The sequence below is a fragment of the Oncorhynchus mykiss genome, chromosome 23, assembly GCF_057628025.1.
Source record: "Oncorhynchus mykiss isolate SJ-2025 chromosome 23, ASM5762802v1, whole genome shotgun sequence".
In the NCBI taxonomy this organism is placed as follows: Eukaryota; Metazoa; Chordata; class Actinopteri; order Salmoniformes; family Salmonidae; genus Oncorhynchus; species Oncorhynchus mykiss.
Window position 1 is genome coordinate 3,347,534 of NC_143044.1, and position 16,998 is coordinate 3,364,531.

At 44.6% G+C, this 16,998-nt stretch overlaps 1 protein-coding gene across 1 annotated transcript in view; it reads left to right on the top strand.

Annotated features, from left to right (window-relative positions):
• The first annotated feature begins 13,554 nt into the window (after positions 1-13,554).
• Positions 13,555-16,998, top strand: part of LOC110502278 (rab11 family-interacting protein 2) — a 36,705-nt gene continuing 33,261 nt past the window's right edge. Inside the window, exons 1-2 of the mRNA XM_021580192.3 lie at positions 13,555-13,957; positions 14,326-14,980. Coding sequence (XP_021435867.3) covers positions 14,628-14,980 — 353 coding nt within the window. The 5' untranslated portion in view covers positions 13,555-13,957; positions 14,326-14,627. The remainder of the gene's footprint in view (positions 13,958-14,325; positions 14,981-16,998) is intronic.

Sequence of the window (16,998 nt, forward strand, 5' to 3'; positions counted from 1 at the left end):
GAATCTTGTTTCTCATGGTCTGAGAGTCCTTTAGGTGCCTTTTAGTTAACTCCAAGTGGGCTGTCATGTGCCTTTTTACTGAGGAGTGGCTTCCGTCTGGCCACTCTACCATAAAGGCCTGATTGGTCGAGTGCTGCAGAGATGGTTATCCTTCTGGAAGGTCCTCCAATCTCTACAGAGGAACTCCAGAGCTCTGTCAGAGTGACCATCGGGTTCTTGCTGGCTTTCTAGGCAAAAAAAATAAATACTCAACTATTCTTAAGAAGGCCAGTTTTATTGCTTCTTTAATCAGGACTACAGTTTCAGCTGTGCTAACATAATTGCAAAAGGGTTTTCTAATGATCAATTAGCCTTTTAAAACGATAAACTTGGATTAGCTAACACAACGTGCCATTGGAACACAGGAGTGATGGTTGCTGATAATGGGCCTCTGTATGCCTATGTAGATAGATATTCCATTAAAAAATCTGCCGTTTCCAGCTACAATAGTCATTTACAACATTAACAATGTCTACACTGTATTTCTGATCAATTTTATGTTATTTAAATGGACAAAAAAATGAATAACCAGTCAGGGGAAAAAAAGTAAGAAAAAGGAAAGTCATTTCCCTACATTCCATTCATGTATTAATAGTCCTTATACAAATTTCAGTATACAATGTAGTACTCAGATTTCATGAATAGAACTGTATTTGTGTTGGATTTCTTGTCCCTTTCTGTGCCTACCGTTGAGTGGCTGTTTTTGTTCCGGAGAAATTCCCATGCCTTCCCAGGAAAAAACAAGTGGCGTAGTGAGACAATTGTGAGTGGCAAGGTTGCTCGTTAAACCTCCCTTCTAATTTGCTTATGTGTACAAGAAGTGTGTGTGAAATAATTCAGAACAAGCAACACTTGTGTTGTTTACCACCTGGTGCTTTTATGTGCAGGTTTCGTTCCACCTTTCCAAATAGCAAGTTAAAACATGACCCCTCTTCTGTCACCCCGGCCAGCACCCAAAGACAGTAGGACTACATCCCAGCTCTCAGACAGCTGTCAGGTTAAAACCAAAGACTACAGGTTAGTCTGTCCAATAGAGCTGTTCACGCTCAATAGAACTAAGAACAAGAGGCAGATAAAGGATTCAATCAAAAACTTGTTACCAGGTTTTTAGGGTAAAACATTTTATTAAATTCTCCTTGCACTCCGTGAATACATGTTTTGATTGTGGTATTCAACTAAATGTTTATTTTGTAATAAACAAAGATAAAATCGTTAGCATTCTTTTATTCTGGCCATTTTGAGCCTGTAATCGAACCCACAAATGCTGATGATCCAGATACTTAACTAGTCTAAAGAAGGCCAGTTTTATTGCTTCTTTAATCAATGCAACAGTTTTCAGCTGTGCTAACATAATTGCAAAAGGGTTTTCTAATGATCAATTAACCTTTTAAAATGATAAACTTGGATTAGATAACTCAACGTGCCATTGGAACACATGAGTGATGGTTGCTGATAATGGGCCTCTGTACGCCTATGTAGATATTCCATAAAAAATAGTCAGTTTCCAGCTAGAATAGTCATTTACAACATTAACAATGTCTACACTGTATTTCTGAACAATTGGATGTTATTTTAATGGACAAAAAAACAATGACATGTAGTGAACGGTAGAACGGTAGTGTATATTCAGCCTTTTGTGGAATTATTGAACAAAATTATTATTTTCTGTGCATCAGCCTTCATTGCACCCATTTCTGCCATTATACCAAAAGGGTAAGGTGAGTAAGTAGGGATACCTTCTCGATAAACACTAGTGAATCATGGGTTATTAAGAAAATACCTTTTTGGGAGTCACCAAGCTTACCCTGATTTAGCAACTTTATATTAGCTTTCTTCGTCATGCGCCAGTCGCACATCTGCACCACTATATATCAAACCTGTGCACAAAAACATTCCAGAGAGACATGCTAGATGTGATTTGTGTTCCTTTCTCCTTCTTTTTTTATTACATTTTCATCTGTGATCTAAATGTTTTCTCAGCTAAAAGCCCACCTTTTTAAATCACTCATATTTAGATGCAGGTTATCGTTTTTCGTCATGAATCTTGTTCTGGAGGCAGCTCTGCAGAGTGGTCACTAGCTGGCACAGCCACAAAGTCATTACATCTGTAATTAAAGTCATTTAAATGTTTATCCTAACCTTAACCACACTGCTAACCCTAATGTCTAAACCTAATCTTAAATTAAGACCCAAAAATTATATATTGTTTTCATTACATTTTACCATTTTGAGTTTGTAGCTGGTGGAAATCATTCAGTTCTGCCTCAAGGACAAGGCTGATTCCAATAAACATCAACCTGCAACTTAGACATGTACCAAATTTAGAGCAGCACTGACAATTTCACCTCTCCCCACCGGGTTTCATACTTTCTACATAGTATATTGTGTTGCCTCCAACAGATGGAAAATCTTGCAGCCAGAGACTTTTTTAAAGTGTATAATAAATGTAATACAACCTATATAGTGTTGAAGAAAGGAGGCTAAACCAAAACCATCTGCCTGACCGTGGCGAGACCCTTGGTAGATTGTGGACATTAAAGGGGATGCCTAATATTGCTCAACATGTGGACCTGGCTGCTATGCAATAGAGGTATTCTTTACATGTTGGACAGTTTATGTGGCTTCAGTGTTGTTCACCTGGAACGCATAGACTGAGGCCATACGTTACTGTTCTTTAACTTATGACTTGATATTTTTATATACGTCGGTGTATAAAATCAAATCTAATTTTATCTGTCACATGTGCTGAATAAAACAGGTGTAGACCTTACCGTGAAATGCTTACTTTACAAGCCCTTAAACAAACATTGCAGTTCAAGATATAGAGTTAAGAAAATATTTACTAAATAAACTCAATTAATTGAAAATGTATTAAATAATAATTTGTAAAGTGGCTATGCATAGATAATAAACAGCGAGTAGCAGCAGTATAAAAACAAAGGGGGGTGGCCATTTGATTAGCTGTTCAGCAGTCTTATGGCTTGGGGATAGAATCTGTTAAGGAGCCTTTTGGTCCTAGACTTGGCGCTCCGATATCGCTTGCCGTGCGGTATCAGAGAGAACAGTCTATGACTTGAGTGACTGGAGTCTATGACAATTTTTTGGGCCTACCTCTGACACCGCCTGGTATATAGGTCCTGGATGTCATGAAGCTTGGCCCCAGTGATGTACTGGGCCATACGCACTACCCTCTGTAGCCACTTATGGTCAGATGCCGAGCAGTTGCCATACCAAGTCGTGATGCAACCGGTCAGGATGCTCTCGATGGTGCAGCTGTAGAACTTTTTGAGGATCTGGGGACCCATGCCAAATCTTTTCAGTCTCCTGAGGGGAAAATGTGTTGCCATGCTATCTTCACAAATGTCTTGGTGTGTTTGGACCATGATAGTTCATTGATGATGTGGACACCAAGGAACTTGAAACTCTCGACCCGCTCCACTACAGCCCCATCGATGTTAATGGGGGCCTGTTTGGACCTCCTTTTTATATAGTCCACGATCAGTTCCTTTGTCTTACTCACACTGAGGGAGAGGTTGTTGTCCTGGCACCACACTGCCAGGTCTCTGACCTCCTCCCTATAGGCTGTCTCAACGTTGTAGGTGATCAGGTCTACCATTATACATTGTTGTGTCGTCAGCAAACTTAATGGTGGTGTTGGGTCGTGCTGGCCACGCAGTCGTGGGTGAACAGGGAGTACAGGAGGGGACTAAGCACGCACCCCTGAGGGGCCCCAGTGTTGAGGATCAGCGTGGCAGATGTGTTGTTGCGGCTCTCCTTTATTTTCAAGTTTCTATTCCGCTAGCCAGCACCTCGTCTTTATAGGTGTGCGTTTCTTTTTCTTCTAGATTTTTTTCTTCTAGATGTGTTGCTGCCTACCTTTACCATCTGGGGGTGGCCCGTCAAGAAGTCCAGGATCCTGTTGAAGAGGGAGTTGTTTAGTCCCAGGGTCCTTTGCTTAGTGATGAGCTTTGTGGGTACTATAGTGTTGAATGCTGAGCTGTAGTCAATGAACAGCATTCTCACATAGGTGTTTATTTTGTCCATGTGGGAAAGGGCAGTGTGGAGTGCGATTTGAGATTGCGTCATCTGTGGATCTGTAGGGGCGAAATGCGAATCGGAGTGGGTCTAGGGTTTTCAGCATGATGGTGTTGATGTGAGCCATGACCAGCCTTTGAAAGCTACCGACGTGAGTGCTATGGTGCAGTAATCATTCAGGCAGGTTACCCTCACTTTCTTGGGCACATGGACTATAGTGGTCTGTTTGAAACATGTAGGTATTGCGGACTCGGTCAGGGAGAGATTGAAAATGTCAGTGAAGACACTTGCCAGTTAGTCAGCGCATGCTTTGAGTACACGTCCTGGTAACTGGCCCCACGGCTTTGTGACTGTTGACCTGTTTAAAGGTATTGCTCGCATCGGCTATGGAGAGCGTGATCACACAGTCATCCAGAACAGCTGGTGCTCTCATGGATGCTTCAGTGTTGCTGCCTCAAAGCTAGCATTAAAGGCATTTAGCTCATCTGGTAGGCTCGAGTCACTCGGCAGCTCGTGGCTGGGTTTCCCTTTGTAGTCCATAATAGTTTTCAAGCCCTATCACATACAACGAGCGTCAGAGCCGGTGTAGTAGGATTCAATCTTAGTCCTGAATTGACGCTTTGCCTGTTTGATGGTTCGTCTGAGGGCATAGTGACATTTCTTATAAGCGTCCGGATTAATGTCCCACTCCTTCAAAGCGGTAGCTCTAGCCTTTAGCTCGGTGAGGATGTTTCCTTATTATTTATTTAGAGGAAAACAATAAAAGGATATAGGTGATGTTGGATTACAATGCCTTTCATGTTTATATTTCAGGATGTCATGTATCCCTGGAAATAATCAGAATTCTTGTAAACATAAGTTTTGAACACATAGTGTAACGGCCGTCGTCGGTGGAAGAAGGTGAGGACCAAGGTGCAGCATGGTATGTGTCCATATTTATTAAATTAACACGGAAATAACAAAATAACAAAGAGAAACGACCGAAAACACTTCTGGCTGGTGCAGACACACAACAGAAAACAGAAAACAATCACCCACGAAACACAATAGAAAACAGGCTACCTAAATATGGTTCTCAATCAGGGACAACGATTGACAGCTGCCTCTGATTGAGAACCATACCAGGCCAAACACAGAAATAGCAAATCATAGAAAAAATAACATATACAACCCACCCAACTCATGCCCTGACCATACTAAAACAAAGAGCTAAGGTCAGAATGTGACACATAGCTTGTTCATAAAAAGGGGTGTCTTGGCACAACTTACTTCGGGTATGGGGTAAGTTGAGTATAGGGACAGGGTAAGTTGAGCCGCCTTGGGGTAAGTGGGTGACAGGATTTCTTATAAGTATCCAGATTAGTGTCCTGCTCCTTGAGAGCGGCATCTCTAACCTTTAGCTGAGTGAGGATGTTTCCTTATTATTTATTTAGAGGAAAACAATAAAAGGATATAGGTGATGTTGGAATACAATGCCTTTCATGTTTATATCTCACACAAGACGGAGAGATTGAGGTACTGTTTTCCAATAGGATAATACATTAAAGTGTTTGACAAATTATCGAATTAAAGGTACAATGCAGCCATTTTTATCTCAATATCAAATAATTTCCGGGTAACAATTAAGTACCCTATTATTATTGTTTTTAATTAAAATGGTTAAAAAGAAACAACAGTCGCTTCTTAGCAAAGTGCAATTTCTCAAGCAAGAATTTTGCTATGACTGTCTGGGAGTGACCCAAGTGGGGAGGGGAAAACTGAAAACTACCGTAATTTCCGGACTATAACCGCTACTTTTCCCCCACGCTTTGAACCTGGCGGTTTATACACTGACGCGGCTAATTTATGGATTTTTCCCGCTTTCACAAGATTCATGCCGCCAAAAAACTGAGCACCGTCACATAATGTGACGTAAATCGTGTGCGCTCAAACTTCCCATCATTCTGATTACGGTAGTCATTTTGTCCCCCTCATCATGGCAAAGACACGGAGAAATGCATATGATGCAGCTTTCAAGTTGAAGGCGATCGATCTGGCTGTTGGAAAAGGAAATCGAGCTGCTGACAGCGTAGAGCATTGTCAAAAAATCCCCTATCATCAACGGGTTTCGAAAGGCTGGACTGCTGCGTGTTGAAGAGGGCAGCGATCCAACATCGGATGAAGCAATTCTGAGGCTATTCAACTCCGACACCGAAGGAGATGACTTCAGTGGTTTCAATGCACAGGAGGAAGAAGATAGTGACCAATGACTTTCTTGGTAGGCTACTGTTTACTGCTATTTAAAAAAAAATTGTTACAAGCCGTGTTTTGTTTAAAAGCCTATTTATTTTTGTTACAAGCCGTGTTTCGTTTAAAAGCCCATTTATTTTTGTTACAAGCCGTGTTTCGTTTAAAGGCTGTGTAAAGTTAATTTGTTTCAATGTACCGGTAGGCACCTGCGGTTTATAGACATGTGCGGCTTATTTATGTACAAAATACATATATTTTTTTTATTCAGTGGGTGCGGTTTATATTCAGGTGTGCTTAATAGTCCAGAAATTACGGTAGCTGTTTTTGACAGAGGGTTGGAACTCTCTTTCTTATTGGTATCACCAAAACAGGCTGACATTTCAGGCGGTCATTTCATAATTTCACAGTATTAGTCCAACCACATTGTCTGGAAAAGCATAAAAAACAGAGGACAATCTAGTTTTGGACTGCACTGGGCCTTTAATTAAGGTTCTGTGTCATGACTGTGGCAGTGTATACTCATGGGTGCAAAATCATGCTATTTCACTATATACATCCTGACAACACAATATATAAAAATACACTTGAAGCAACCATGAACATAGAACAGAATCGAACATATAGGCTGAAGAGAAGAAGGAAAGCAGCTGGTTGGTAATTCAAGTATCTTATTGGTCCCAGAAACATTTATTTCTTATACTGGGTGTAACATTATATCTTTATATTGTATGGTCTTCTGCTAGCTTTTTTTACACAATAAGTAGCCTACTTCAAACAATTCCTCACCCTGTCATTCTTACATTTTACTCAAATGGTTCCCCTTGGAAGAGGAATACGATCACATGGATTGGGAGATGTTCCGCATTGCGTCCAACAACAACATTGACGAATACGCTGATTCGGTGAGCGAGTTCATTAGAAAGAGCATCGGCGATGTTATACCCACAGCAATGATTAAAACATTCCCAAACCAGAAACCGTGGATTGATGGCAGCATTCGGGCAAAACTGAAAGCCGAACCACTGTGACCGGAAACATGACCGAATACAAACAGTGTAGCTATTCCCTCCGCAAGGCAATCAAACATGCTAAGCGTCAGTATAGAGACAAAGTAGAGTTGCAATTCAATGGCTCAGACACAAGAGTAATGTGGCAGGGTCTACAGTCAATCACGGATTACAAAAAGAAAACCAGGATGTCTTGCTCCCAGGCAGACTAAATAACTTCTTTGCTCGCTTTGAGGTCAATACAGTGCCACTGACATGGCCAGCTACCAAAACCTGCTGACTCTCCTTCACTGCAGCCTACGTGAGTAAAACATTTAAACGTGTTAACCCTCGCAAGACTGGAGGCCCAGACGGCATCCCCAGACGCGTCCTCAGAGCTTGGCAGACCAGCTGGCTGGTGTGTTTACGGACATATTCAACCAATCCTTATCCCAGTCTGCTGTTCCCACATGCTTCAAGAAGTGAGTGCAACAGGGCAATAGTCATTTAGTTCACTTAGGGACAGATCAATATTTACTGTGGGGATTGATGGTCCAAAATGTACTTGAACTCCCCCCTCATACTCATCTGGAGGTTGATAATTTTTTCCATCTCTGTCTCTGTAATGTGTCTGTATCTACACTACATATACAAAAGTATGTGGACACGCCTTCAAATGAGTGGATTCGGCTATTTCAGCCACACCCGTTGCTGACAGGTGTATAAAATCGAGCACACAGCCATGCAATCTCCATAGACAAACATTGGCAGTAAAATGGCATTACTGAAGAGCTCAGAGACTTTCAATGTGGCAGCATCATAGGATGCCACCTTTCCAACAAGTCAGTTAGTAAAATTTCTGCCCTGATAGAGCTGCTGCTGTCAACTGTAAGCGCTGTTATTGTGTGGTGGAAACATCTAGGAGCAACAATGACTCAGCCCCGAAGTGATAAGCCACACAAGCACACAGAACGGAACTGCCGAGTGCTGAAGTGTGTAGCACATAAAAATCATCTGTCCTCGGTTGAAGTTCCAAACTGTCTCTGGAAGCAACGTCAGCAGAAGAACTGGGTTTCCATGGTCAAGCAATGCACACACTGTCACGACTTCCGCCGAAGTTGGCTCCCCTGCCTGTTCGGGCGGTGCTCAGCGGTCGTCGTCACCGTCCTACTAGCTGCTACCGATCCCTTTTTCATTTGTCTGTTGGTTTTGTCTTATTAGTTTGTTGGCGTGACCGTGTTTTGGCTGGAGAATAAATCACGATGTACTGAACCCTGCTCTCTGCGCCTGATTCCAACCCACCACTCCTAGTATCCTGTGACAGAATCGGGCACCCATTACACATGGAATCAGCAGGAGCAGCCGCATCTCCTCTCCCATCGATGGAGGAGAGGGTCCCCCATCATACCAGCGTTCTTCATAGGATTGGTTCGGCCATGGACCATGGCTAACGTGCGTCCTGCTCCCTCCGGAGAGGAGAGCGTGAGCGCCCTCGTCTCCTGTTTGACTGGGCGAGCCCTCGAGTGGGCCAACGCAGTGTGGAATGGTCCGGACTCGGCGAGGGATAATTACCCCGAGTTCACCCGCCGATTCCGAGCTGTGTTTGACCATCCACCAGAGGGTCGGGCGGCGGGTGAACGGCTGTTCACGAGGAGACGAGGAGCGTGCAGGACTTTGCCCTGGAGTTCAGGACCTTGGCCGCAGGAGCAGGGTGGAACGAAAGGGCCCTGATAGCTCATTTCCGATGCAGTCTCAGGGAGGACGTCCGCAGGGAGCTAGCATGTCGGGACACCGCCCTCACTCTGGATGAACTCATTGACTTGGCTATCCGTCTCGACAACCTGCTGGCTGCCCGCGGGCGTTCGGATCAGGTCCTGTAGTTTCCACTTCCCAGCCCTCCTGCCCCTATCCCTATGGAGTTAGGAGGGGCGGCTTCGAGGGGGACCGGAGGAGGAGTGTCCTCCTGCACCAGTTGTGGTCGGCGAGGGCACACGGCCGACTGGTGCTGGAGGAACTCGTCTGGAAGTCGGGAGGGCAGGCGGAGCACTACTCGATCACCCCAGGTGAGTAAGCACCAGACTCACCCAGAGCTTCCTGTCAGTTTTATGTATGTATTAACTTCTTTCCCTGGGTTTCTTCCCTCTCTACAGCATAAGGCGCTAGTCGATTCAGGCGCAGCTGGGAATTTCTTGGATTGTGGGCTCGTGTTAAGGCTAGGGATTCCCCTGGTGTCGTTAGACCTACCTTTCCCCGTGCACTTCTTAGATAGCCGACCATTAGGGTCAGGAGTAGTTAGGGAGGCTACGGTGCCGCTGGACATGGTAACGCAGGGGGATCATAAGGAGCAGATTAGTCTGTTCCTAATAGATTCACCTGCGTTTCCAGTGGTGTTGGGAATTCCCTGGCTAGCTCAACACAACCTGGTGATTTCCTGGCGACAGGGGGCTCTTAAGGGGTGGTCAGAGGAGTGTTCAGACAGGTGTATAGGAGTTGCTGTTGTTGCGACTACGGTGGAGAGTCCAGACCAGGTTTCCACCGTGCGCATTCCCTCTGAATATGCCGATTTGGCTATCGCCTTCAGTAAAAAGAGGGAGACCCAATTACCACCCCATTGTCGAGAGGACTGTGCGATAAACATAGAGAGATAGATAGATAGATAGAGAGGGCCTCACGGTTAGAGCCGGTCCCCCCTAACTGTCCAGCGAGGACTCAGTACGTGCCGAGGGGGGTCTGGGATAAGCTGATCTGGTGGGCTCATACTCTCCCCTCCTCGGGTCATCCTGGCATCGAGAGGACAGTGCGGAGTCTTAGAGGGAGATACTGGTGGCCCACGCTGGCTAAGGACGTGAGATTTTATGTCTCCTCCTGCTCAGTGTGCGCTCAGAGCAAGGCTCCTCGGCACCTTCCTAGAGGGAAGTTACAACCCCTCACCGTTCCACAACGGCCGTGGGCACACTTATCGGTGGACTTTCTTACCGACCTTCCCCCGTCCCAGGGAAGTACTACGATCCTGGTCGTTGTGGATCGGTTTTCTAAGTCCTGTCGTCTCATCCCGTTGCCCGGTCTCCCTACGGCCCTGCAGACTGCGGAGGCCTTGTTTACCCATGTCTTCCGGCACTATGGGGTGCCTGAGGACATCGTTTCTGATCGGGGTTCCCAATTCACGTCCTGAGTGTGGAGGGCGTTTATGGAGAGACTGGGGGTCTCGGTCAGCTTAACCTCAGGTTTTCACCCTGAGAGTAATGGGCAGGTGGAGCGCGTAAACCAGGATGTGGGCAGGTTTCTGTGGTCCTATTGCCGGGACCGGCCTGGTGAGTGGGCACGGTATGTTCCTTGGGCTGAACTCGCTCAGACCTCCCTACGCCACTCCTCAACTAACTTGTCCCCTTTTGAGTGTGTGTTAGGTTACCAGCCGGTCCTGGCCCCATGGCATCAGAGCCAGACCGAGGCTCCTGCGGTTGAGGAATGGGTACAGCGCTCCAAGGACACCTGGAAAGCCGTCCAGGACTCGCTAAGGGTAGCGGGAGAATGGCAGAAGAGGAGCGCTGACCAGCACCACAGTGAGGCTCCCGTGTTTGCACCGGGGGACAGGGTCTGGCTCTCGATCCGAAACCTGCCCCTCCGCCTGCCCTGTCGGAAGCTGGGGCCGCAGTGTGTGGGGCCGTTCAAAGTCCTGAGGAGAATAAACGAGGTGTGTTACAGGTTACAACAACAGGTTACAACAAGGTATTACCGTATTAACCCCTCGTTTCATGTGTCTCTCCTCAGGCCGGTGGTGGCTGGTCCCCTGCAAGAAGGTGAGGTACCTGAGGTCCCTCCGCCCCCTCTGGACATCGAGGGGTCCCCGGCGTACACGGTTCGTGGCATTCTGGATTCGAGACGCCGGGTGGGGGGCCTACAGTACCTCGTGGACTGGGAGGGGTTCGGTCCGGAGGAGAGATGCTGGATTCCGGTGGGGGACATTTTGGACCCTTCTCTCCTAAGAGATTTCCACCGCCTCCACCCGGATCGCCCGGCGCCTCGTCCTCCGGGTCGTCCTCGAGGCCGGTGGCGGCGTGCTGCGGGAGCCGCGCGTCAGGGGGGGTTACTGTCACGACTTCCACCGAAGTTGGCTCCCCTGCCTGTTCGGGCGGAGCTCGGCGGTCGTCGTCACTGTCCTACTAGCCGCTACCGATCCCTTTTTCGTTTGTCTGTTGGTTTTGTCTTATTAGTTTCACCTGTGTGTATTTTAGTTTAATTAGCTTCCCTATATGTAGTAGTTTGTCCCGCCCTTGTTTTGTGCGGGATTGTTTTTTGTTACTCTGTTGGATGTGGTTTTCATGTGTGTATTCTCCGGACTGTTTGGTCCTGTGTTTGGGCTGGTCTGTTCTATGTTCTGTATGTTGGCGTGACCGTTTTTTGGCCGGAGAATAAATCACGATATACTGAACCCTGCTCTCTGCGCCTGATTCCAACCCACCACCCCTAGTATCCCGTGACACACAAGCCTAAGATCACCATGCACAATTCCAAGCATCTGCTGGAGTGGTGTAAAGTTCCCTGCCCCAGTGCATAGCGCCAAATGTAAAGTTTGGTGGAGGAGGAATAATGGTCTGGGGCTGATTTCCCAGTGAAAGGAAATCTTAATGCCACAGCATACAATGTCATTCTAGACGATTTTGTGCTTCCGACTTTGTAGTAACAGTTTGGGTAAGGCCCTTTCCTGTTTCAGCATGACAATATCCCCACGGCCAAAGCGAGGTCCATACAGAAATGGTTTGTTGAGATCGGTGTGGAAGACCTTGACTGGCCTGCATAGAGACCTGACCTCAACCCCATCGAAAACTTTTGGGATGAATTGGAATGCCGACTGCTCGACCTCACTATTGCTCTTGTGGCTGAATGGAAGCAAATGGAAGCAAATCCCACCACAGTGTTCCAACATCTAGTAGAAAGCCTTCCCAGAAGAGTGGAGGCTGTTATAGCAGCAGAGGGGGGACCAATTCCATATTAATGCCCATGATTTTGGAATGAGATGTCCACATACTTTTGGGAATGTAGTGTATGTATATGTATTTATGTGAAAAAATAGGGACCACAATGGAAATAAATCCCCGACTTTATTGTGCAACCCTGGTCACTTTAAAAAGATCTTTGTGTGTATATGTATTTTTTTTACTGACACATAAAATCAATCAATCAATCCAAACTGTGCCATGTCAATTGATGAATGGAAAGAGACATCTGTTACAAAACACCAAAAAGTTTAATGACATTTGGAGATTGTCAAGCCAAGCCTTCAAGGTAGAGAGGGATGTATTTTCTGTTTGTTCAGATTGACATAGTCTATTTATTGTGGTGTTGAAAACGTAAACCATGATATTGATTTATTTGGTTTATTCGTTTTGTGTTGCATTGGCACAGAAACCTGTTGGTGGAACATTTGTTGCATATATTTTACATAATTATAAATTTGACATCAAAATATTGAAAATCGGATTATTCCCCTAGTTGATCATTGTCTGCAGATGGCTCTGATCGTAGTGCTATGAAACAGACTGAGAGAGGGACTTTGTCTGTGTTGGTCAGCGAACTCTCAACCTTATGGCCCGTAGTCCTGCGTGGCATCAACTGTGCCACAACATCATGCAGAAGTTACAAAGTCTATATCCACGTTTATAAACACGTTTATTGTTATTTGTGGTCGTCAACAACCACACATTGTAGAGATTTGGGTCGTCACAACCACAGCCACAAAGTCATAAACTCTGCTTTCTAAAATGTATCTGATTTTAAACCTTAATCCTAACCTTAACCTTAATTTAATTTTAGGATTAGAAATACATTCAGCCGTGTGGTTAAGGTTAGGGTTGAGGTTAGGGTAAAGTTCATCATCTGAGAAATTGTAGAAGGCAGGGTTTATGACTTTGTGGCCATGATAACTAGTGGAAACCAGATATTTGGGGCTGTAAATCATAGACACATACTTTCCATTGTTTCATTATTACTTCCTTGTTTTAATTAATTACTGTTAGTTACGATATGATTGGATTCACCACTCTAATGAAACACTTTTTCATGCATTTTCCATTTTCGGCATGCACCAACTCTCCAAATCGAGAAAATTGTATCACCTACATTAGAACCACATGGACATATGTTTCCTGCTTTTTCGAAAAGGCACATTCCTCTTCCACAGTCTTGGCTCCTTTCTGTACCTAGTGGCCAGTAGTCTAAGGCACTGCATTTCAGTGTCACTACAATTCCTGGTTCGAATCCAGGCTGCATCACATCCGGCCGTGAGTCCCATAGGGCTGCCCACAATTGGCATCGCGTTGTCTGGTTTTTCCCGGCAGTCATAGTAAATAATAATGTATTTTTAACTGACTCGCCTAATTAAATAAATAGAAATAAAAATAAACCTAGGGCATGTACAAATATGAACATGTTCCTGTAACCCCGTTTGTTTCTACGGCAACAGAGGAGGAGCTTGAACTTTCACCTGTGACTGTTGCGGATGTAGTTGGCTAACAAGGAAATTAGAGTTTTTGGTTGGTACAACTAGCAGGCTGTAAAATCACGAAATCTACCTTCAATAAATAATTTTGAAGTTTATTTGTGAAATATGTTAAACAATCGAATGGATTTACATGATGGCAAAATGTCGCAAGTTTGGAGAAAATGACGAGGTACAGTATTGAGCAAGCTTGTTTAGTTAGCTAACATAATCAGCTGTCCAATCTACTGTACGGCTAGTAATCAATGCTACTACTTTGCAACACGTTATTATTGTATAAGAATAACGATTGGTCTGTCACAATATGACAAGGCAACAGAACTGAAAAACACGCTATTTTTGCTGTATAGCTAAATAGCTAGCTAATCCTTCAGGCAAACTAGCAATGGTTATTGGTGTCAGCTGTTTAGCTTGTTCGTTAGTTGGCCTGCTGAACTTGAATCATAGATAGCACATCTGTAATACATACGTTAGGTAACTAACGTTAGTCAACCTGCACAACTGCTTACAATGTACTCTTCTCTCCCATGTTGCTTTCAGGTGACTTGCTTAACAACAGTGGCTTGGACATTTGTGATATGATAATCACAAAAGACAAGTGTGTAAAATGGACTGAAGTAATTAGTTAGTTGCTAACTATTGAGATGTGCTACTAGCTGTACATATAAAACATATATGACCAATAAGCACTTTAAGTTGTCTTTGCCTACAAATCACCAATCTACATGAACATCATGTACTAAGAAATAAGTTGTTACTGTTTGCATGCTCTGTCGTCACTTTAAGGTCAATTCACCTCCACATACATTTGTTTTGCTAACCACACATAAACAGAGCTGATCATGTCACTAGTAGAGCAGTCCCAAAAGTGGTTCCCAACTCATGTCCAAGCCACTGTTCTTCAAGCAACTGACCTACAAGCTAAGAGTAAGAATGGCACCAACGATGCCTACACTATCATTCAGCTGGGAAAGGAGAAGTACTCGACATCTGTGGCAGAGAAAACACTTAGCCCAGTGTGGAGAGAAGAAGCCTCCTTTGAGCTGCCAGGTCTGCTTCTGGAGGGCAACCCAGAAATCTACGAACTATGCCTCATCGTGATGCACAGGTCCCTGGTGGGAATGGATAAATTCCTGGGCCAGAGTACCATCAATCTCAATGAGATTTTTGATAACAAGGAGAGAAGGAAAACTGAGTAAGTATCACCAAACTAATCTAACTAAATAATGTTTTTGCTGCCTTTCAAGGAAGTTTCAGAACATTAAGCCAAATACAATATAACTATTTGTCCAACTGTTAAATAGGAAATTTGCCTTCTCTGCTCTCAAACCCACATGTATAAACACATAGACTGTAAAGCATCCCTAGTCACAACGGACAATGCTAAGCCTTTGGTTTCCTAGTTCTGTGTTTGAAGTTTAAGGAACTGCCAACAGGAAGAAGTAGGTTGGATTTGCGGAACTGTCTTGTTCAATGTCACAGGACTAACCTGCAGAAACAATTTGGAACATGATTCAGAGGGTTGGGTAGACTAGCCTAAATCATTTGATGGTTTGGAAAAACTGTCCCTAATCACCAATGATGTGTCTCTGTGGTCAGCATTGCTAACGTTTTCATGTGGCAGTCAATTGGAAAACATTCTAACAGTATTTCTGATTTGTATTCTCAATTCACAATCATATACTTTTAATGTGGGGCTATGACAGTCAATTTCAAATTAGTCTGACATTGCTTGTCTTATCTCACCGCCACTAATGCGATGGGTGTGCTTGATTCTCAAAGTCAGGGGGCGAGGTTGACAGTGCGCACCTCATCTCTCCTGTCACATCCAACCTGCTTTGATATTTGTTTTTAATGAGGTCAAGAGCACTGAAAAAGCGTACCATGAGTTTTAATGGTCTTTTTACTTTTTTTTAACTACCATTTCTTCAGTGGTAGTTAGTCTTGTCCTATCGCTGAAACTCCTGTACGGACTCGGGAGAGGTGACGGTCGAGAGCCATGCACTCTCCAAAACACGATCCTGCCAAGTCACACTGCTTCTTGACACACTGCTCGCTTAACCCGGAAGCCACCCGCAGCAATGTGTCGGAGGCAGCACCATACAACTGGTGACCGTGTCAGCGTGCATGCGCCCGGCCCGCCACAGGTGTCGCTAGAGCGCGAAAGGACAAGGACATCCCGGCCAAACCCTCCCCTAACCCGGATGACACTGGGTCAATTGTGCGCCGCCTCATGGGTCTCCCGGTCGCGGCCGAATTGAACCCTGGTCTGTTGTGACGCCTCGAGCACTTCGATGTAGTGTCTTAGACCGCTGCACCACTCAGGAGGCCCTCTCTAAAATATTTTGCACAAATGGATTTACATTCCTGTTAGTGAGCATTTTGTCTTTTGCCAACATGATCCATCCACCTAACAAGTGTGGTACAGTGCCTTGCGAAAGTATTCGGCCCCCTTGAACTTTGCGACCTTTTTCCACATTTCAGGCTTCAAACATAAAGATATAAAACTGTATTTTTTTTGTGAAGAATCAACAACAAGTGGGACACAATCATGAAGTGGAACGACATTTATTGGATATTTCAAACTTTTTTAACAAATCAAAAACTGAAAAATTGGGCGTGCAAAATTATTCAGCCCCTTTACTTTCAGTGCAGCAAACTCTCTCCAGAAGTTCAGTGAGGATCTCTGAATGATCCAATGTTGACCTAAATGACTAATGATGATAAATACAATCCACCTGTGTGTAATCAAGTCTCCGTATAAATGCACCTGCACTGTGATAGTCTCAGAGGTCCGTTAAAAGCGCTGAGAGCATCATGAAGAACAAGGAACACACCAGGCAGGTCCGAGATACTGTTGTGAAGAAGTTTAAAGCCGGATTTGGATACAAAAAGATTTCCCAAGCTTTAAAAATCCCAAGGAGCACTGTGCAAGCGATAATATTGAAATGGAAGGAGTATCAGACCACTGCAAATCTACCAAGACCTGGCCGTCCCTCTAAACTTTCAGCTCATACAAGGAGAAGACTGATCAGAGATGCAGCCAAGAGGCCCATGATCACTCTGGATGAACTGCAGAGATCTACAGCTGAGGTGGGAGACTCTGTCCATAGGACAACAATCAGTCGTATATTGCACAAATCTGGCCTTTATGGAAGAGTGGCAAGAAGAAAGCCATTTCTTAAAGATATCCATAAAAAGTGTTGTTTAAAG